The sequence below is a fragment of the Catharus ustulatus genome, chromosome 29 (genome assembly GCF_009819885.2).
Source record: "Catharus ustulatus isolate bCatUst1 chromosome 29, bCatUst1.pri.v2, whole genome shotgun sequence".
In the NCBI taxonomy this organism is placed as follows: domain Eukaryota; kingdom Metazoa; phylum Chordata; class Aves; order Passeriformes; family Turdidae; genus Catharus; species Catharus ustulatus.
Window position 1 is genome coordinate 4510566 of NC_046249.1, and position 20488 is coordinate 4531053.

The 20488-nt window shown below is 55.6% G+C and overlaps 1 protein-coding gene across 2 annotated transcripts in view; it reads right to left on the reverse strand.

The window, feature by feature from the left end:
- Positions 1 to 20488, reverse strand: part of ADAMTS10 (ADAM metallopeptidase with thrombospondin type 1 motif 10) — a 63346-nt gene that overhangs the window by 33789 nt on the left and 9069 nt on the right. For both annotated transcript variants that reach the window (XM_033082343.2, XM_033082344.2), the window contains exons 2-5: positions 16782 to 17092; positions 10750 to 11105; positions 5053 to 5212; positions 2613 to 2830 (exon numbers count right to left, since the gene is read on the reverse strand). In XM_033082343.2, coding sequence (XP_032938234.1) covers positions 2613 to 2830; positions 5053 to 5212; positions 10750 to 11105; positions 16782 to 16869 — 822 coding nt within the window. In that variant the 5' untranslated portion in view covers positions 16870 to 17092. The remainder of the gene's footprint in view (positions 1 to 2612; positions 2831 to 5052; positions 5213 to 10749; positions 11106 to 16781; positions 17093 to 20488) is intronic.

Consider the following 20488-nt stretch of genomic DNA (forward strand, 5'->3'; position numbering starts at 1 on the left):
CAAGCTGTGGGTCTGCTGGTAGATCAAACCATCACTGAGAGATAAAAGAAACAATGGGATGGATTCCACTGATTGGAATGGAAAGAAGATGTTTACCTTTACAAACAAACTGTAGGTTTGCTGATAAATGAAATTGGATATTGAAAGATGAAAGAAGCAATGGGGAAAAACATGAATTCTATAAGAATTAAAAATTAAAAGGGAGAGTTGTACATGAGAGGGGAATCTCGGGTATCAGGTGCTCTGGGAAGTCTGGGCCTCTCAAGTATCTCAGCAATGGGGAAAGAAAGAGGGAAAAGCCGCCAGGAAATTGGGATAAAAAGGAGGCTGCATCCTCCAAAAATTTGAGAGATCCCAGGGGAATGCCCCATAGACTCTCTCTTTATTCGAATAAAGTTACAGAACTCCTCTGTCTCCTTTTTTGGACATAAACCCCTGGTGTTTGTGGATTAATTCTCCTGACAACATTTTTGGGCAGCAGGGGTGGGAATGGGACTCCACACCAGCACTTGAGCAGCAGAATCCGCTAAAGCACGGTCAGAGCTCGCTGTCTCGGGGCAGAGAAGCCAAATTCCGCAGCAGGAGCCCAGGTGGGGCAGCCCCGGGGATGGAGCTTTGCTGAGGGGAGGGCACAGCATCCCCCAGGAATGTGCCGGCCCAGGCGGGCCTTTCGGAGCAGATGAAAACGCCTCGAACCAGGATTGTTCGAAAATCTGGCGTCGGCTTTAGAAATGCAAAGCATGAAAAGCGATCCTGCGGAGGACGGGACAAAGAGCCGTCACAGAGGGGCTTTCAGAGCCTGATGGATAACTTCCAAACCCATCTCACCTCGCAGGAGGATCCAGCGCGGCCAATTCAGGCTTTTGATGCCTGCAGCCTGGTACCCTGCGGCCAGCAGTGCCCGAAGCAGCGCAGCTCGGGGGGATTTCTGCTGCCCCTCTCCCTGCTCAGCCCCCAAGCGTGAGAGCTCCCTGGCCTTATGCTTTCCCATGTGTTTCTCAGCTTGCCTGGCCGCATTTGCAATGCTAATTCGAGCTGAGAGATGCTGCTCAAAGAAAGGCTTTTGTTCTCGCAGCCCGGGGTCAGACAGGGCTGAGTTTACCTCTGCAGGCTCAGGGTCCCACTGCTCAGCAGCAGCAGCCTGGCAGGATTTGTGACCCCAGAGCCTGGCAGGGTTTGTGAGCCCAGAGCCTGGCAGGGTTTGTGAGCCCAGAGCCTGGCAGGGTTTGTGACCCCAGAGCCTGGCAGGGTTTGTGAGCCCAGAGCCTGGCAGGGTTTGTGAGCCCAAACCTTGCTCTGAGCCCGGGGAGAAGCCACTGCTAGCCTGGAACAGACCCGATTTCCCTGCTGTGTCCAGCTCTGGGTCCCTCAGTCTAGGAAGGACCTTGAGACGCTTGAGAGTGTCCAGAGGAGGAACGAGGATGGGGAGGGGCTGGAACACAAACCCTGTGAGGGGCTGGAACACAAACCTGTGAGGGGTTGGGAACACAAACCAGTGAGGGGCTGGAACACAAACCAGTGAGGGGCTGGAACACAAACCCTGTGAGTGCTGGAACACAAACCAGTGAGGGTCTGGAACACAAACCCAGTGAGGGTCTGGAACAAAAACCCTGTGAGGAACTGCTGAGGGAGCTGGGGGTGTTCAGCCTGGAGAAAAGAAGACTCAGGGGTGACTTTATCACTCCCTACAGCTCCCTGAAAGGTGCCTGTGCTCAGCTGGGGTTGGTTTCTCACCAGACAGCACTGACAGAACCAGAGGACACAGTCTCAAGCTGTGTCAAGGGAAATTTAGGTTGGATATTAGGAAAAAGTTTTTCACAGAAAGAGTGATAAAGTACTGGAATGGTCTGCCCCGGTGGAGTCACCATCCCTGGATGTGTTTGAAAAAAGACTGGATGTGGCACTGGGTGCTGTGGTCTAATTGGGATGTTAAGGCATGGGCTGGACTCCATGATCTTGAAGGTGAGAGGAGTGATGAATTTGTCTTTACAAACAAGCTGTGGGTCTGCTGGTAGATCAAACCAGCACTGAGAGATAAAAGAAACAATGGGATGGATTCCACTGATTGGTGAATGCAAAAAGGTATTTGCCTTTACAAACAAACTGTAGGTTTGCTGATAAATGAAATTGGGTATTGGAAGATGAAAGAAACAATGGGTAAAAACTATGAATTCTATAAGAATTAAAAATTAAAAGGGAGAGTTGTACATTAGAGGGGATCTCAGGTATCAGGTGCTCTGGGAAGTCTGTGCCTCTCAAGTACCTCAGCCAAAGGGGAAAGAGAGAGGGAAATGCAGCCAGGAAATTGGGATAAAAAGGAAGCTGTGTCCTCCAAAAATTTGAGAGATCCCAGAGGAATGCCCCACGGCCTCTCCCTTTATTCGAATAAAGCAAAAGGGACTCCTGTGTCTCCTTTTTGAACATAAACCTCTAGTGTGGATTAACTTTCCTGACAAAGGTCTCTTCCAACCCAGTCATTCTGTGAAACACTGTGACATACTGTCCCCCCATCCTGCTTAGTGCAGGAAAATCTCCTTTTCCCCACACGGATCTTTGGGGTGATGAGCTCTCCCCCCAGCCCACGAGGCTCCTGGTGTGGGTATAACACTTACAATATTCATGATGGCCAGGATGTACTGCTCGATGTCCCTGCGGCCGTGGTAGCCCACCATCATCTTGTCAGCCACCACCAGGGTCTCCACGTAGCGCTCGGTGCTCACCGACCTCTTGAGGGGCAGCTGCCCCCGCTGGCTGTGGTTGCCCGATGGCTTCAGAGGGGAGGGTTTCAGTGTCCTCAGCCACCAGTGCCTCCCCTTCCAGGGCTTCTCGTCTGGGGAGGGAATGGGGTGGTGCTGATGCCCTCGGGCAGGAGCTCCCGGGGCTCAGGGTGGGTTTGAGGGGAGGAAAGGCCATGGGGGCTCTCAAGCTGCACCAGGGGAAGGTTAGGCTAGGTGTCAGAAAAAAATCCTTCACTGCAAGAGTGATTGGGCAATGGAATCATCTGCTCAGGGAAGTGGGGGAGTCCCTGGGAGTGTTTAAAAACAGTCTGGGAGGGGCAGCCAGTGCAGGGTATGGGATTGGTGAGGGGCAGGACAGTCAGGACAGAGAGCTCTCCATAGCCAGGTCTGCCAACACCAGGGTTGAGATGAGGAGGAGGTGTTATGTTACAGGTTGGACTTGGTGATTTTAAAGGTTTTTTCCAACCAAGTCCATTCTGTCATCTGTGATTTGTGCACAATGTGTACACCTAGAAAATGTTCCACAGACAGTCCAGGGCTCTCCCAGGCTCCTGCCAGCCCTGCTGGCATCTCCCCTGCCCTCCTGTCCCCTCCTGTCCTCTCCTGTCCCCTCCTGTCCTCTCCTGCCCAGCAGATCTGTGCCCAGCTCACCACAGCCCCAAAACCCTCTGGGTGCACAGCCCTGCCCTCACCTCTGCCCCAGGGTGGGCTTAGAGACTACACAGCCAGAACCTGAAAATGAAGCCCTTGCAGACCCTTTCCTCTTTCCTTTTCCTGCCAGGACCTGGATTTAGGACTTGGCTTTTCCCCCACAGAAAGGGCTGCAGCCTCCACAGCAGCAGCAGCAGCTTTGTAGGACTTTGATTCAAATGCTGCTGAGCTGAGCCTGGGGATGTCCCCAGCAGAGCCATCAGCTCCAAATTCCCCACCTGGAGACCACCACAGGACAGGAGAGGTGACTGGGAGACTCCAGCCCTGCTTCTGCCCTGCCAGCAGATCCAGCTGGATCCTTTCCCCTGCTCTGAGGCTGGATCATCACATCCAGCGAGGCTGGGAACACGGGCAGACCTCAGGCAGCCCCAAAACCTCCCAGTTCCAGCTCCTGCAGTGATCCAGGGCAGCTCCTGGGGGTGTTCAGGGACAGGAGTGCAGGACAGGACAGGACAGGATGGGACAGGACAGGACAGGGCACGTCCAGCCAGCAGGGTGAGGGTGGGGGGGCCTTGCTGGAGCCACTGCTCTTGGTTGTTCTAAACTCCTTTGGCCTGCGGCTCCCAGTGCACATCTCTGCTTTCCAAGAAGCAATTAGGAGCAGGCTAAATTATTTCTGGAAGCTGGGGAATGTGGCAGAGAGTCAGTAGGAGGGGAGTCTGCTGGAGCTTCATCCAGAGCGGCTTTGGGAGCTGGGATGGGCTGAGGCCAGGGCAGCACCGGGGGGCTCCAGAGGTGCTGCTGGGTCTGGGGGCACTCTGAGGAGGTGACAGAGCCTTCAGCAGTGACTCCTCCTCTGGTCAAGTGTCCCTGCTGGGGCAGTGGGTGAGGTGACACCAAACAGGAGCAGTCTCTGCTCTGTGCCCAGGGGAAGGCACCAGGACCTTCTGCAGGGCTGGGATCTCCCCTCAGCCTCACAGAGCCTCTCTAAACTGAGGGAGGGGCGTCCTCTGGGCCTGAAACATTTCGGGTCGATGGTGAAACTCTGCCTGTTCACAGAGCCAGGGATTGCAGCCAGACAGGGACACACTGCTGGGAAGGGCAAGGACCAGAAGGGCACATGGGGAGAGGTTTGTGGGTCCTTTGGGACCCTGTGGGTGCAGAAATGGGATTGCTGTGCTGTCACCAATCTCCCTAAACTTCCCCCAGAGCCCCCTGTGATGGGCCAGGCCCCACATCCCACCCTCCAAGGGCCTTTTCCACCTGGTCCCCACTGGCAGCAGAGTTATCCCAGCATGGACACGACCTGCAGTGACCAAACCCCGAAGCCAAGGCTGTGCTGAGCACACGTGAGCTGTGATTTCCCAACTCTCTGCAAATTGGCCAAATCTGGGAGGATTCTTCTGAAGAAAAACAAGAGGTGTTTTTTTCTCTTCTATTCCATGCTCTGTTTACAAATTCTAAAGCCCTGCTGCGAGGAGGAGAGGACAGGAGCTTCCCAAAGCCCAGGCCACCAGAAATGGGTAAAAACAAACACAGGAAAACCTCAAATTCAGGAGATAAGTTTGGTTCTTTGGCACGTGGAGCAGAGAGGACCTGCTCTGCCAGGATCTTCCCATCCTGTTTTGGGCTGGGATGAGGAGAGGGTGGTGGGAGCACCTACCCAGCACTCCACAGGCTGCATCCATGTGGGGGTACTGCAGGGACGAGCGCTTGTACACGACGTGGGGGCTGCCCTTGCCCTCACCCCCGGCGCTGACGTTGGCTCCAGGGCTCAGGGGCTCGATGAAATATTCCTCCTCATCCGCCACGATCACCCCGTGCTGCAGGAGGGAACACAGGGAGCCAGTCACTGAGGGGCACAGAGAACTGGGGGACATCCTGGTGGCTTCTCACAGCGAGGCTTTTGCTGGTTAACCCTGAATTTCTGGGTTCTGACAAAAGCTTGTGGAGGAATCCTGCACAAACATTGCACTACAGGAAGCCACAGAGCTGAGGAAACGCAGCCAGATGGTGGTGGATGCCTTGGGACATCTGTGTTCACTAAAGTCCTCTGGAAATCACAGCCTTGCCTTGCTGAGTTATAAATGAGTTGTTTCCTATTCCACCCACTCGGGCTCAGTGGGATCCCTGTGGGATCCCAAAAACCCCCTCAAACACAGCAGCACTCAGCTCTGAGCTCAGCCTCCCCAAAAATCCTTCCCAAGCAGCTCAGGACCATCCCCAGCACTGGGAACTCAGAGCTGCAGAGAGGGGCAAATACCCAGAGGCTTTGGGAAACACCCCAAATGTCTAAAATCTGAGGGCTGATTAAGCAGAGCCAAACTCCTTCTCTGGAGCCTGGATGGGGCATCCCAGCCCCTTGTCCACCTCAGACACTTCAGTGAGACCACCCCAGGTTTGCTCCCTTATTTAATTTTTTATTCTTTGACTGGCTCGGTCTCAGCTGTGAGCCCAGGCTTTGCTGTCTGAGTGGATCCCCCTGTGAGAGTCAGGAGGAGCAGATCCCAGTGGGATCCCAGCAGGTCTCTGCTCTCCACCCTCTCAGCAACATTCCCTCTGCTGAAAGGGCTGAGCAACACCAAAAGTTTCTGGGAGCCCAAGACGAGATTGATCCCAAATCCCGGCACTGAGTTTCTCCATCCCAAATCCCGGCACTGAGTTTCTCCATCCCAAATCCCAGCACTGAGTTTCTCAATCCCAAATCCCAGCACTGAATTTCTCCATCCCAAATCCCAGCACTGAGTTTCTCCATCCCAAATCTTGGCACTTAGTATCTCCAAGGAATGTGGTGTCCCATCAGCTGAACTTCATCAGCAAGAGACAGAAATGCGCCTGACATGGCTCAAACATGATCCCAAAATTCCAGGGGTCATCCCCCTCCCTGTGTGCAGTCACAGCTCTGGGTGCAGACACCCTGCCCTGCCACCAGCGGTGTCCTTGGGATGTGACAGCGCTTTGGGTGGTGCCCGAGGGACAGGAGCCCTGCTCTGCCGGGGTGGGGAGCCGGGAATTCTGTCCCTGTGAGACATCCCGAGGTCCCTCCATGGAAGAACCACCTGGAGCAGCCTCTCTGCCGGGTGTGGATGAGGAGAAGCTCCCCGGGGGCAGTGTCGCTCCTGCCGGGGCTGTCGCTGTCCCCTCCCCGGCTCGGAGCTCAATCGGGGCAGTGTGTGCAGCCAGCCCCCAGTGCCGGGGGATTTCCTCCTGCCCCGGCCTCTGCTGCTCTTGGCTCGGCTCCACCTTCTCAAACACAAGCGAGGTACTGTGAGGTTACCCTGGCCAGGCTGGGAGCCAGCTGGAAACGCTGCTGGCTTTGTGGGGTGGGGGAAGGAGGTCACCCCAGCCTGGGGGACAGCGTGTCCTGCCCCGAATCCATCCTGGGATGTTCTCACTCCAACCTCTGCAGAGCCTCCACCCTGCCTGGCACCTTCCAGCAGCGAGGCTTGGAGGGCACAGGAGTGTGAAAATTGTCCCATTGCTGACCCCAAGGGCTGAGCTCTGAGGGCTGGGTGCTGGACGTGACACAGGGCGGGTAAAGGGGGCGGTGAGAGGTCCTGAGAGAGCCCTGTGGTTTGTGGGGGAGCTGGGCTGGATATCCTGAGTGTGATTCACACAGGTCAGCTGCAGAGCAAGGAGGGTTTGCACTGTCAGCTCATACCACACTTGGCAAAGGCACAGCCACAGCCTGGGGCCAGCTCCTGGAGGAGCCATGTGACAGCAGGGCCATCGGGTCCCTTCCTCCTCATCTGGGTCCCTTCCTCCTCATCTGGGTCCATTCCCCCTCATCTGGGTCCATTCCCACTCATCTGAGTCCATTCCTGCTCATCTGGGCCCATTCCCACTCATCTGGGCCCATTCCCACTCATCTGGGTCCCTTCCTCCTCATCTGGGACCATCCCTGCTCATCTGGGACCATCCCTGCTCATCTAGATCCATTCCCACTCATCTGGATCCATTCCTGCTCACCTAGATCCATTCCTCCTCACTTGGGTCCCTCTGGGCACTCCTGTTCATGTTGGGTTCAGTGGGTTCTCCTGGATCCCTGGCAGTGTCCAAGGCCAGGTTGGACAGAGCTTGGAACGCCTGGGACAGTGGCAGGTGTCCCTGGCCATGGCAGGAGGTGGAATGAGATGAATTTTAACCCAAGCCATTGTGGGATTCTCTAATGAAGACCCAGCCTTTTGGCTGCTCCTCTGACACAAGAGACTGTCACTTCTCTGCTCATTGATTTCTCCTGGCTGTGGTTGTTTGATGGAAGGACATGATGGATCCTTGGGATCTCTTGCAGCCCAAGGGATGAAACACAGGGATTCCAGCTCCTGGCCAGGCTGAGCAAAGCTGGGCTGCTCCCTGGAGGTTTCCAGTTGCTTGGCCCTACTGGGCAGCTCAAAATGTGGAATATGTTTGTATTTGTCACCCTTTGTCACAAAGATCACGTGGTGGCATTGGAGCCCCCTGTGCAGGACCAGGATGGACTCTGGTATCCTTGTGGGTCCTTTCCAGCTCAGGATATTCTGTGATTCTCTGCCTGGGAACTGGGTGGCTCCCCTGGCTGAGCCTGAAGCCCAGCAGGGTGTGGGAGATGTGTGGGGTGAGCTCTGCTCCCTGCCTGCCCTCAGACCAGGTTCACAGTGCCTGTGGCTGAGAAGAGGAGTCACTGGGAGTGTGTCCAGAGTGTCCAGATGTTGGGAAGAGGAGTCATGGGAGAGTGTCCAGGTATTGATATCCAAAGCTGGAGTGCTGTGAGGTGAGAGCTGTGCTGGGGGTGTTCAAAACCAAAGTGGTTCAAAACCAAACCTTGCAGACACAGGAATTTCTGGGGGAGCTGGAGGACAGGAGGCTGGCTTGGAGCTCCTTACTGTGTTCAGTCATCCCTTTCCCTCCTCCTTGTGCTCAGCTCACCCCATAACCAGCTCAGGCCCCAGTTTGTGCCCAGTCACTGCCACAGCACCCACCACCTGTGCAGGGGGGTCAGTGCAGTTCCCCTCAGCAGGAGCCTGCACTGGGGACCTGGGCACCCCCTTCTGTCCCTTCCTTCCCAGCTGGGCGATGCCCTCCTGGAGCAGAGCACTGAAAAACATCTCCCATGGAAAGTCCACCCCCCTCTCTACCAGCTAAAAACATTCCAGACTCCTCTTGCCCAAATCCCAACCCCACTGTCCTCACTGACCCCAAACACTCCTCTCCCATCCTCGCTGTGTCCATAACTCTGGAGGGCAGAAGGACAGAGTTCAGGCAGAGGAGAGTTTGTTGGATGACCCTCTGTCCCTCTCTGTGCCTGGCTGCATTTTCCTCCAGACAGCCCTTGGTGCCTCTCCAGAGCTAAACACGGCCTGGGGATGGAATTCTCCCAGTTCCAAGTGCTGCTGGGCCATTGCTTGCCCTGGCCTTGCTGCCCTGAGCAGTGGGAAGGCAGGAGGATGCCAGATTCCTCCAGAGCCAGCAGCACCCAGCTCCCCCTTTGTGAGCACCACCAAATTCCCTGAGACTGGAGGTCCAAACAAAGGGCTCAGCACCAGGAGTTTGTGCAGCTCAGATTGTTGGCTGTAGACTCTGTGATATAATGAGTCAGATTCTCATTTCTGTTAATAACCCACAGCACTGTTCTGGCAGGGTCACCCAGCAATAAATCAAACGGGAATTCATTCCCTTTTGGAAGCTCTTCCACACTGCCAGAATGCTGCAAGGAGGTGGGGCTGGAGCAGAAATATGAACCTGGTCTAGAGAGTCTTTTTTACCCCTCCAAGTGAGCCCTCAGCCTCAGGATTCACTCACGGATGTTTGCTCCATCCCTCCCTCTGGCAGCTCAGGAAACGTGCTGTGCAAGCCAGAAATATCAGAAAATCACAGAGAAATAGGGATGGAAGTCCTCAGTCTATTCCCAGGGCTGGGAGAGCTAATGAATCATACCTGGAGGGGTTTGGAGAGGCTTTTGTCTGTTCCTAAAGATCTCCCAAGATCTCTCTCTCTCTCCAAGCAATCTAGTCCAGAGCTCAGCTGCTCTTACACTAATGTACACCACGAAGACTCCTTGCTGATATTGAGGACTGGGATGATCAATTTGAGCTGTCAGGATTTGGAAAATCAACCATTCCCACCCTCCTTCCTGCAGCCTTGCTGGTTTTGAGGAAATGCCACTTTGCCCCCTTCTTGATGTTCCCTGATTATTTCAGGTTTTTTTTTTTCCCCTCAGAAGTGAATCTTTTAGCTCCTGAAAAATAGACAGAAGCAACTGGGATTCCCAGGAATGCATCTGCAGGATCTGGATGCACTTGTGACATCCCAGCAGCGCCACAAAATCCCTGCCCTGCTGCAGTTCTCCCTCACCAGCACACACAAAACGTTCTGTGCTGGTGCTGTTGGAAGAACTTGGTGACAGCCAGGTCTGGGGATCCCCAGAGAGCCAGGATTATCCCACTGCCATCAAAATCAATGGGAAAATGCCCAGAAACTGGCCTGGAAGTGACACACACATCAGGAACCCCCATGGATGTGACAAGGGATGGCTGCACCCTCTGCCAGCGTGAAATATTCCCACTTGCCACTGTCTTGGGTTACAATACAGGATGTGATTAAAGGGATCTATTCTATCTCCATCTGTTGAGGGTGGGGTCAGTGATTCTGATCTCCTCGGGAGATATTCTGCTAATGGGCCATCCATTGAAACCAGGCAGGGCATTGTTCTTTATCTTTTCACAACCCATCCTTCCTCCAGGAGTCATTTTCTGCTCATGGCCATTGAGTCCCACTGTGGGACTGATAAAATTACTGCATCCCATTGGAAGTTGCTCCAGCCAGGGGGAAGAGCCCAACATTTCTTACCAAGATAAAAACAGAGGTTTTGGGACACTAAGGGAGCCCCTTTCTCCACTGGACTCCAGAGGGAAGCTGGATTTCTCCACATCACCACTGGACCTCCAGAAAGAAACTGCATCTTCTACAGGAGCACTGCTTCAACTGAATCACATCTGTCACTACAAAAGGACTGCAGCCACCATTTAATGGGACTGCTACCAACACCCTGCCTGACGGGTGTCAGGTTGCACTCTGGCTTTGTCAAGGCTTGAGGTTTGTTTCTTTGTAGTATTGTATTTTTATTTTAATTTCCCTAGTAAAGAACTGTTATTCCTAATTCCCATATCTTTGCCTGAGAGCCGTTTAATTTCAAAATTATAATAATTTAGAGAGAGAAAGTTTACATTCTCTATTTTCAAAAAGAGGCTCCTGCCTTTCCTAACAGACACCTGTCCTCCAAACTAAGACAGCCACCAACCCCAAGCTTTTCCCACCACGTGGACCCCCCTGCTGGAGGATCAAAGCTGCAGGCACTGCCCCTGGCTGGCCAGAGCAGACTCACCAGCCCGTTGCAGTTGCTGATGGCCACCTTGGAGCTGAGGTACTGGTCCTGCAGGTGGCCGGCGTAGTGGCAGTCCTCGTGGAAGTCATGCTGCCAGTCCATGCCATCCCTCTTCCAGTACTCCACGGTGAAGTGCTCGGCCAGCAGGTTGGAGTGCAGGGTCAGGTTGAGCAGGAACTGGGTGTGGTGGGCAGAGACTTTGTAGAAGACCTGCTGCTCTGAGGGCTCGTAGGGCAGCGAGCGCCGGGGCCGCGGCTTCAGCTGCCGGCGCATGTCGAAGGTGAGGAAATCCCCGTTCTGGTCCACTTGGATGGGGAAGGCGATCTCATAGTGATCCAAGCTGGAGAGGAATTCCTCTGGGGAGGGAAGGACAGGACACAAAAAGGGCTTGAACACCCAGCAATGCCAGCCCAAGCACAGCCACAGCCCCTGCAGGGTCAGGGTCCTGCCACGGTGTTCTAAAAACTGGAATCTCAAGGCTCTGCCCAGCCTGCAGGATCCTTGGGAAATTCCCCAAACACTGCAGCCTGCAGAGCCTTGGGATAGCAATTTTTGGAATGCAACTTTCTCCTCTGCAGGTCATGGAGAGGAACAACCTGGCCCAAAGGGCCCTTCAGGACACCCTGAGTGTGGCTCTGGATCTGGAGTATCCCAAATCCTTTCATCTCCACTGGGCAGAGGGAATCCAAGTTTTGCACAGTCCAGCTCTGAGCTTTGGAGGGTTATTTTAACCCAGACCCAGCAATGAGGTCTCTTCAAAAGGAGGCAGAAGGTTGGGGTGACAGTGGCTCAGGAGAAATCTCCCTGTGGGTTCCTCAGGACATCTGCAGCTCTAAGAACACAAAACAACAGCAACCCAACCTCCCCAGTCAGAGCTGCAGGGGCTACAGGGGCACAGAGTCCTTGAAATGCCAATCTTGATACCAAAATAAGAGAGGGCAACCAGAATTCCTCCTGTGGTGCTGAAAACGGGCAGGAGGTCAGACCTCGCAGTTCCCCAGCCAGATCTCTGTCTGCGACCCCACCCTGCCTTCCCAGCTCCCTGCATTGGTTTTTATCACCTCAGCCTGGCTTAGCAGCTCCTCTTGGGGCCCTTGAGCTGAGCCTGTGATGCCACCAGGCTGTGCTGTGACAAGGGCACTGTCCCCAGCCCCTCTGCCTGTGCTCACACAGCTCTGCAGGCTGTCGAACAAACTGGCACCCTGCAAGCTCGGCAGAAACTCCTCCTTTCCAAAGAAAAACGTCCCAGGGGCTGCCAGACTGGATGTGAGCAGAGATGTGGCTCTGTCGGACAGCTCTCAGCCCCAGAGGCTTGGGCTGAAATGGGAAATACCTGAGTGCTGGGCCAGGACAGCTCCTCCTGAACCCCTCGTGCCTGGAGGGTCTGAGCCCTCATGGGAGGAGATTTTCCCTTTGTTCACTCTGCAAAAGTCTTCCAGTGCTTACTGCATCCTGCCTGTTGTTTCCTAATCAAACAGGAGGGGCCTGGCTGCTCCAGGGTGCCTGAATTTGCCTGGCTCCACAGCCCCCACCTTCAGAGCCTTCCCAGCCACCACAGCCTCAGCCAGCTCCAAACTGCACTCTCACACAGGGCAGCACTGCAAAGTTTCCTTTTCCTCTGTTTTCCAGTGTGGGAGCCGGACACAGTGGTTTCCTTGGCCACCAGCAATGGGAGAGCCCTTGCACCCTCTGGTATTAGGGGTGAGCTCCCATCTTTCCTGACCATAGACACTGCTGGCACCCTGCATTGCCAGAATTGATTATTAGTTTCAAAACTAATTTTTAACTTCCTGTGCTCCAGTTTTTCCTGCATCCCATCACCTCCTGTGATGGGGCTGGGCAAACAAGGGTGACTTTTTGCACTTGGAAATGACTTCAGGCTTGGAAAAATCTGCTGTGGGAAGTGTTTTGTTTTCCTTTTTGCCTCTTTGCAGTCCATGTGGGCTTGGAAAAGAGTGAATCAGAGGATGGTTTGTGCTCTCTGTGGCTACAAAGGACCTGGGACTCCAGGCTGGAGGCTCTGACCTGACCTGAAAGACACTTCCAGGAGGAAAAACTCCAGAGGCTGAGGGTGAGGTGGTGTGTGAGAACCTGGAGGTGGGGGGAGCTGGACCCTGCATCTCCTCAGGGATGTCACTCTGGACACAGGGAGAGCCCAGGAACAGTGTCCTGCATCACAAAAACAGTTTGGGAAGTGATGCTTTAGGGTGGGAATGCCTCAAATGGAAAAAATAATCATGGGATAGAATTATGGAATGGTTTGGATTGGAAGGGACTTTAAAGTTCATCCAGTGCCACCCCTGCCATGGCAGGGACACCTTCACTGTCCCAGGCTGCTCCAGCCCTGTCCAGCCTGGCCTGGGACACTGCCAGGGATCCAGGGGCAGGCACAGCTGCTCTGGAAATTCCATCCACCCTCACAGAGAAGAGTTCCTCCCCAATATTCCATCTCAGTCTAACATTCCCTGTATCCAGCACCACACACACGTGACAGCTCTGCTGACAGTGCAGACAATGAAGGGAGACTCTGAACACACAAAAGTCACTGTCCTCATCCAGTGTCACAGCTGCCTCCTTCCTCTGCCCTAGGACTGTAAAGGTTTAGTTCAGCCTAAGAGATTAGGATCTCTCCCTCCCTAACCTGTGTGATCCTCCCAACATCACACACATTCCCAATTCCCAGATTTCCTCCCCCCTGCTCCCATATTCCAGCCTCTCCCTGCTGTGCCCTCTGCCCCTCAGGCACTCTGTGAGCAGCTCCTGGCTGTGCCCAGCAGGGTCTGAGATCAGCTGAGGTCAGACTGCCCGGGAGGAGAGGCCACAAAAAGCTTTTCCCAGGGATCCTGCTCGAGGCTGGGCTGGGCACAGCACAAGGAGACAGCAAAGGGGAGAACTGGGAAGGAGGAGGGGTGGGCTGGGGGGAGAGAAACCTCGTGGGGGCCCTTTCCTGCTGGAAATGGAGCAGGGATGGCACAGAAAGGGAAAGGGCACAGAGGGGTAAGGGAGAGCTGAGCAAAAAGGAGAGAGAGAAGGAGAAAAGGAGGAGGGAGGGTTTTGTTCTTCTCTCATGAATTACTTCAAGCATGGAAGGGAAGCAGATGTTTGATGTCACCAAAGGGGAGCCCCAGCTGCAGCCCAGCCCAGGCATGGCTGGGGAGGATGCTCTGGAATCCTGTGCCTCAAGCTGCCCTGGCTCTGTGGCAGCCCCAGTGCATCCTCCAAGGGCCCTTTTTACACCTCTGAGCTGGGAACAGCAGCATGAGCCCCACTCAATGTTCTGTAGAATGGGAAGATGTAAAATGTCTGACCTGTCCCCACAATTAAACAAAGGTCCTGGCAGGAATTCCCTCTGGTTTAAAACCCATGCAGCACTGGGAGCATGAGCTGAATCCTTTGGTAGCTCCCAGAATCCTGGAATGGTTTGGGTGGGAAAGGACCTTAAACCCATCCAGTCTCACCCTTGCCACGGCAGGGACATCTCCCACTGTCCCAGGCTGCTCCAAGCCCTGTCCAGCCTGGCCTTGGACACTGCCAGGGATCCAGGGGCAGCCACAGCTGCTCTGGGAAAGTTGTTCCAACGATTCCAGCTGTTCTCTGAGCTGTTACAAACTGCACCCTGAGTGTCCAGGCTACATCTGAACCTCTCTGCTGCCCTGGAGAGCCCTTCAGTGCCAGGCTGCTGCTCCCCATGAAGATTAAAATTAGAGCTCCTGGCTGATACCTTAATCTTTCTCCTGCATGAAGCAAACACACTGATCTGGAGTGGGGCACCTGGGGCACGAGGATTCTGCTCCAGAGCTGCTGCAGCGAGTCCCTGGGACCAGGGGCTGGTGATAACACTGCCCTTCACTCTGCAACTGCTGCCAGGAGATAACAGAGACTCTCCCAGCTCAAAGGCTGTTGTGGGGATTAGGAACTGCCTCAGCAGCCTGGTGAGGTGTTGGGTGACAGCCTGACACCAAAACCAGGGCTCGGCAGCAAGGAGGCCCCTGGGGTAGCAGGGGCCAGGCAGGGGAGAGGGGAAAGGGTCTGGGGAGGGAAAAGGGGCTGGGCAATGGACAGGGGCTGGGTAAGGGGACAGGGGCTGGGCAAGGGGACAGGGGCTGGAGAGGGGACAGGGGCTGGGCAAGGGGACAGGGGCTGGGCAAGGGACAGGCTGCAATCCTGGTGTGGTGCTCCCAACACACCACATCCATCCCATGGCACCACATCCCAGCACCATCACAGGTTGGGAGCCACCCCCAGAGCTGCTCTGTGGGGGCAGAGGTGAGTTAATTCCGGGTTTAATTACTCTGTGTTAGCCCAGGGGAGATCCCAGCCCTGTGAGCTGGGGTGGGGCTGATCCCCCAGCAGTGCTGGTGTGAACTGATGGGTACAGAGGGCCCAGAACAGCCCCAGGCCCCCAGAGCCTGTGAGAGAAGCAGCAGGAGCTGGGTGTCCCTCAGGTGCCATCTGGCTGGAGAAGGTGCCCAGCTCCCAGCTGGGGCTTTGGCTGCTCTCCTGGTCCTGACACTGAGGGGCTTTGGCTGCTTCTGTCCCTGTTCCCAGCCCTGCTGCTCCAGCCCTTGTCACCACAGCCTGTCCCTGTTCCCAGCCCTTGTCACCACAGCCTGTCCCTGTTCCCAGCTCTCCTTCCCCAGCCCTTGTCACCACAGCCTGCCCTGCTCAGCACCCCGGGAATGTCCCCAGCCTTGGCCCTGCCATTGATCTGGGCACACAAGGGGTGCAGGATTTGGCTGTGGGAGTGACACTGCCGGGGTTTGAACACCTTGCACAGTAAATGTTGATTCCAGAGCTCGCTCCTCTCACCTCTGGTGCCTGGTGCTGTGTTCACCTTGCTTACTAAGGAATAATCCTGACATTATTACCACTAATCAGTTTAATTGCCCTTTGTTGTCTGTGAGTGTTGCTTGTACTCCAGGCTGGGCTCAAGGCTCCATCTCCTTTTCCAGTCCCTTTACTCCTAAAATCAGGTACAAAAGCACAAAGCTATGGGCAAGAGACCCACACTTCCCTTTCCTTGAGTCCCTGGGTGTGACTCTGTTTAAACACGAGTCCTTCACACACTGACACACCAGATGGTCACAAACACACTTAAAAAACATGTGTACAACCAAAACCTGCTCCTCCAGCAGCACAGCCCTGTCCTGACCCAGCTGGGCAGAGAATTTGGGTGCCCCAGCACTGTCCCCACCCCTGGAGGAGGACACACATTGCTCCTCCTAACAAAGCCTCTGCTCTCCTGAGGATGTGCTCCCTGAAGGGAAACACCTCCTGCTGCCCCCACACCTCCTGCTGCCCCCACATCTCCTGCTGCCCCCACACTGACCCAACTGCTCTGAATTCTGCCAAAAGCCACAGAGTGCAGCCCAAGAGCAGAACACCTCCATTCCTTGAGGGAAAACCCTGGCCAGGGGAGTGGGAAGAGCTGGGTGGGAGCAGAGCTGGAGGTGTCTCTACCTGCTCCCCCAGTCTCTCCCCAGGCCAGCATTTGGGCTCTGCCAGCAGCAGTGCAGTGGATCCAGCAAGGATGGATATATCTCCTCTCCCCACAGGTGAATCCTGCTCCTCTCCTCATGAGAGGATCCAGCTCCCTTCCTTAGGGGTGGATTCAAGAAGGGTGAATTCAGATCCCCTTCCCAGAAGTGAATTCACCTTTTCCCCAGGTGAATCGAGGTCCCTTTCCCCAATGGCTGGATCCAGTTCTCCTCTCTCCATGGGTGGATCCAGCTCCCTTCCTTAGGGTGGATCTAGCAAGGGTGGATCCAGTTCCTCTCCCCAAAGTGAATCCAGCTCCCCTCCTGGATGAATCCAGCAAGGATGGATCCATGTCCTCTCCCCATGAGAGGATCCAGCTCACTTCTCCATGGATGGATTCAGCAAAGTTGGATTCAGATCCCCTTCCCAGAAGTGAATGCAGCTTCTTTTCCCCAGGTGAATTGAGGTCCCTTTCCCCATGGCTGGATCAGTTCCTCTCCCACGGATGGATCCAGATCCCTGTCCCATCCCATCCCACCCCACCCCAGCCCTACCTTGTGACTGGAAGGAGTAGCCGGGGAAGGTTCCCCCGGCCAGCCCGAGGGTCACAGCCCAGGTGAGGAGCCTCCAAGCTGTGGCCATGGTCAGCGCCGCTCGTGTCGGAGCAGGGAGATCTGTGCCGGCTGGCAGGGCGCTGTCCCCACATGTCTCTCCCTCGGCCACCCCTTATGTCCAGAGAGGAGTCCCGGGTCCCTCCGCAGGCATCCTGGGCCGCTCCGTGCTGTCCCGAGGCCGGCGGGGATGGGCAGTGCCGGGCCAGCACCGAGGGGTCAGCACGGGCTCGTCCCCAGCTCCGGCATCGCCCCTGCGGGGAGAGAGCGGCTGAGAGAGGGGATGGAGGAGAAGGACACGGGGGAACGAGGCAAGCGGGATCCTGGACAAGGCAGGGGTGGGATGGAAGGAAAGGAGAAGGGGAGAAAAGGATAGGAAGTGTTTGAGGATGAATTAACCCCATCAGCTCCTGCTCCACCCCCGGGGGTTCTCCCAGCTGGGATTTATCCGGTACCTGCGGAAAGGAGCTCAGGATCAATGGGAATCCTTCATCCTGTGGCGACACCCTCGGGGAAGAGCGGCCCCGAGAGTGCCCTGGGTCATCTGATCCCTTAAAGAGAGCAGGAAATAACAGCACTGGCAGGGGGTGGTGAGCAGCAACCCAGAAATCCTCTCCGGGGTTTCCCTGGATTTCAAACACACTTTAAGGACTGTCACGGCACTGAGGGAAGAGCACTTGCTCTCAGAGTGTACTGGCTGAACCTAAAAAAGTGATGGAAAACAAAGAACCCATTCAGGGAACTCAGCCTCAACCCCATCCACAAATGGATCCCGAGATTCCAATCGCATTTGTTCTTTAAAACGCTCTGCTAATTGCTCCGGTGAAAGATTCCTGGCTTGCAGAGAATTTCCACTCAGTCTGCGGCGATTACACCACACTCGGATCGTGCTGGGGACTTGCACAAAGCCTGCGGGGTTTTATTCTTGTCCACCCATTCCATGAGTATGGGATGAGTGCAGCACATCCCTCACCTCCCAGAGAATCCCAAATATCCCAGCGGTGACGCCGCAGAGCAGCCCAGCAGCCAAAGCCAAAGCTCCCTGCAGAGTGGGCAGATAAAATCTGCAGCAGTGATGCAGATCCCACTTGCTGGAGCAGGTCTGGGAAAGGCAGGATGAGCTCCCCAGGAAAGGCAGGATGAGCTCCAGGAAAGGCAGGATGAGCTCCCTGGAAAGGCAGGATGAGCTCCTGAGAAAAGGCAGGATGAGCTCCCCTGGAAAGGCAAGATGAGCTCCCCAGGGAATGGCAGGATGAGCTCCAGGAAAGGCAGGATGAGCTCCAGGAAAGGCAGGATGAGCTCCCAGGAAAGGCAGGATGAGCACCCAGGAAAGGCAGGATGAGCTCCTGAGAAAAGGCAGAATGAGCTCCCCTGGAAAGGCAGGATGAGCTCCAGGAAAAGCCCCAGATTTGGCATGGAAGTCACAGAATGGTTTGGGTTGGGAAGGACCTTAAAGTTCATCCCAATCCACAGGGGCAGGGACACCTTCCACTGTCCCAGGGTACTCCAAGCCCTGTCCAGCCTGGCCTGGGACACTTCCAGGGACCCAGAGGCAGCTACAGCTCCTCTGGGCAACCTCACATTCATTCCTAAAATCTCATTTAAATCTCCCCTCCTTCAGCTTAAAACCATTAACCTAAATTAATGTTTTCCCTACTTCTAGGAGAAACGGTGGGAGATGAAACACGTGGCTTTAAACACAATTTAGAGTTGCATAATTTAAATATTAAGATTTTTCACTGCTTATTTACAGTTGAGAATGGCCAAAGATCCTCAGTGAGGCCTCGGCCTGGACTCCCCAGTCCCATCTGGTGCCACCTGCCAGGATTTCCTCTGCAAAGCCCTGACACAACACGATGGTGGCCTCCAAAATTGTGCATCCTGTGAGCTGCCCTGAGAATAAACTGCCTGAGAGGTGAGCAGCTCCCACCTTGGGCTGTTCCTGGTCCCTGGGACAGGTAAGGGGAATCAGGGAGTGGGGGAAGAGGGTTGGGGCAGGAATTCTGCCCTGTTCCACCCCACATGAGGATGCTGAGATCCGGTGGCAGCATCACCCCCGGGCTGAGGCAGGGCCAGGTCAGGCACATGGGGGCTGCTCTGTGCCCACTCCCGGCTGTGGGAATTGGGCTGGAAAAGGGAGAAGTTGAAAGCAAAGCCCTCGCCTAAGTCAGCGTTTTTCAGCATCTCTCGAGATTGCAGCTTTTAGATCCTGTCACGGCTCCAAAGCCCAGGGAGCCCCAGCTAAAGTGGATTTTCTCCTGGCCTTCACACGACTGATTTCCCCTGTTTTCCAGCTGTTGAACCCTTTCCTTCCAGGCTGTGGTCGCTTCCCGTCCCCCCCGTCTGTCCTGACCCTCGGCGGTGCCCCCGTGTCCCCCTGCCCTTCCCTCAGCATCCCCGAGCAGCGCCGGGACGGAGCCGCCGGCGCCAGGAGCTCGCAGCCCTGACCTTGGGGGAAGGAGCAGCACAAGGCAGCAATTCCAGCTGCAAAATTCCTGCGGGCCGGGCTGGGGGAAGGGCCGGGCTGCGAGCCCTCCCTGCAGGCAGCGGGGGAAACACGGCCCCTGCCCGGCCGAGCTCCGTTCCCAAAGCCCGAGAGCAGGAGGAGCGGCCGGAGGAAGGAGCAGGGAGCCAGAGGAAGGAGCAGGGAGCCGGAGGAAGGAGCAGGGAGATGGAGGAAGGAGCAGGGAGCCGGAGGAAGGAGCAGGGAGATGGAGGAAGGAGCAGGGAGCCGGAGGAGCGTGGTGCTTCCACTTCCATCCCTATCGAGTTTTCCATAACCTCACTTTGCAGCTTCGCTCCGCGGCCGGACAGCGCCGAGGATTGGGACACGGGGATGCCACGGGCCGGGCTGGGGGAGCTCGGGGACAGCTCGGGGACAGCTCGGGGACACGGCGTGACCTCTCCGGTCTCGTGCCTCCCTCGCTTGGGCCGTTTCCGATTTGCTCCTTCCCAAGGAATTCGCTGTCCTTGGCAGGCTCGGCTCGGGCTGACGCTCCCGGCTCCCGGTGCCAAGGGTGGCTTTAGCCCAGCGACACCGGGGACAGTGCCACTACAGCGGCCAGGTCACCTCCTGCCACCCAAAACCCCCGGGAGGGAAGGGGCTGGGCAAGGGGGGTAAAATTCCAGCTGGGATGGAGCGGAAGAGCAGAGAAGAAGGAGCGAGGCAGAGGAGAAGCGTTCCCGGTGCGGGCGGGCGCTGCAGACAGAATTCCCTGGAAGCGCGGCTGCCGGGCCGGCTGCAGGGCAGCGCCAGGGGAAGGTAATAGGAAGCAGATGGGCGCTGCTCGGGGCCAAGAGGAAGGTTCAAGGTGCCTCCTAGTGCAGGGAAGAGGAATTTAACTGCTTTTAAAGATGCAGGGCCCGGCGGCTTCCAGGTTTCTCATCCAACTTTTGCAAATTATGAGCTCAGGTGTCCTTTTCCTTTTTTTTTTTTTTTTTTTTTTTTGGAGGGGGAAATAAATACAAACACAGATTTCTGCTTCCAGCTTGCTCCGGGGGGAGGAAATTCTTTTAGTGCACCCCCTGCCAGGCCTTTCAGTGACATCTTCCCTTCCAGACATGGGAGAACTGGGAGCAGTGGAGAAGCGAGAGCAGCACCCCAGTGGGAGCACTGGGAACAGTGGGATTGGTGAAAAAGCAGTGGGAAA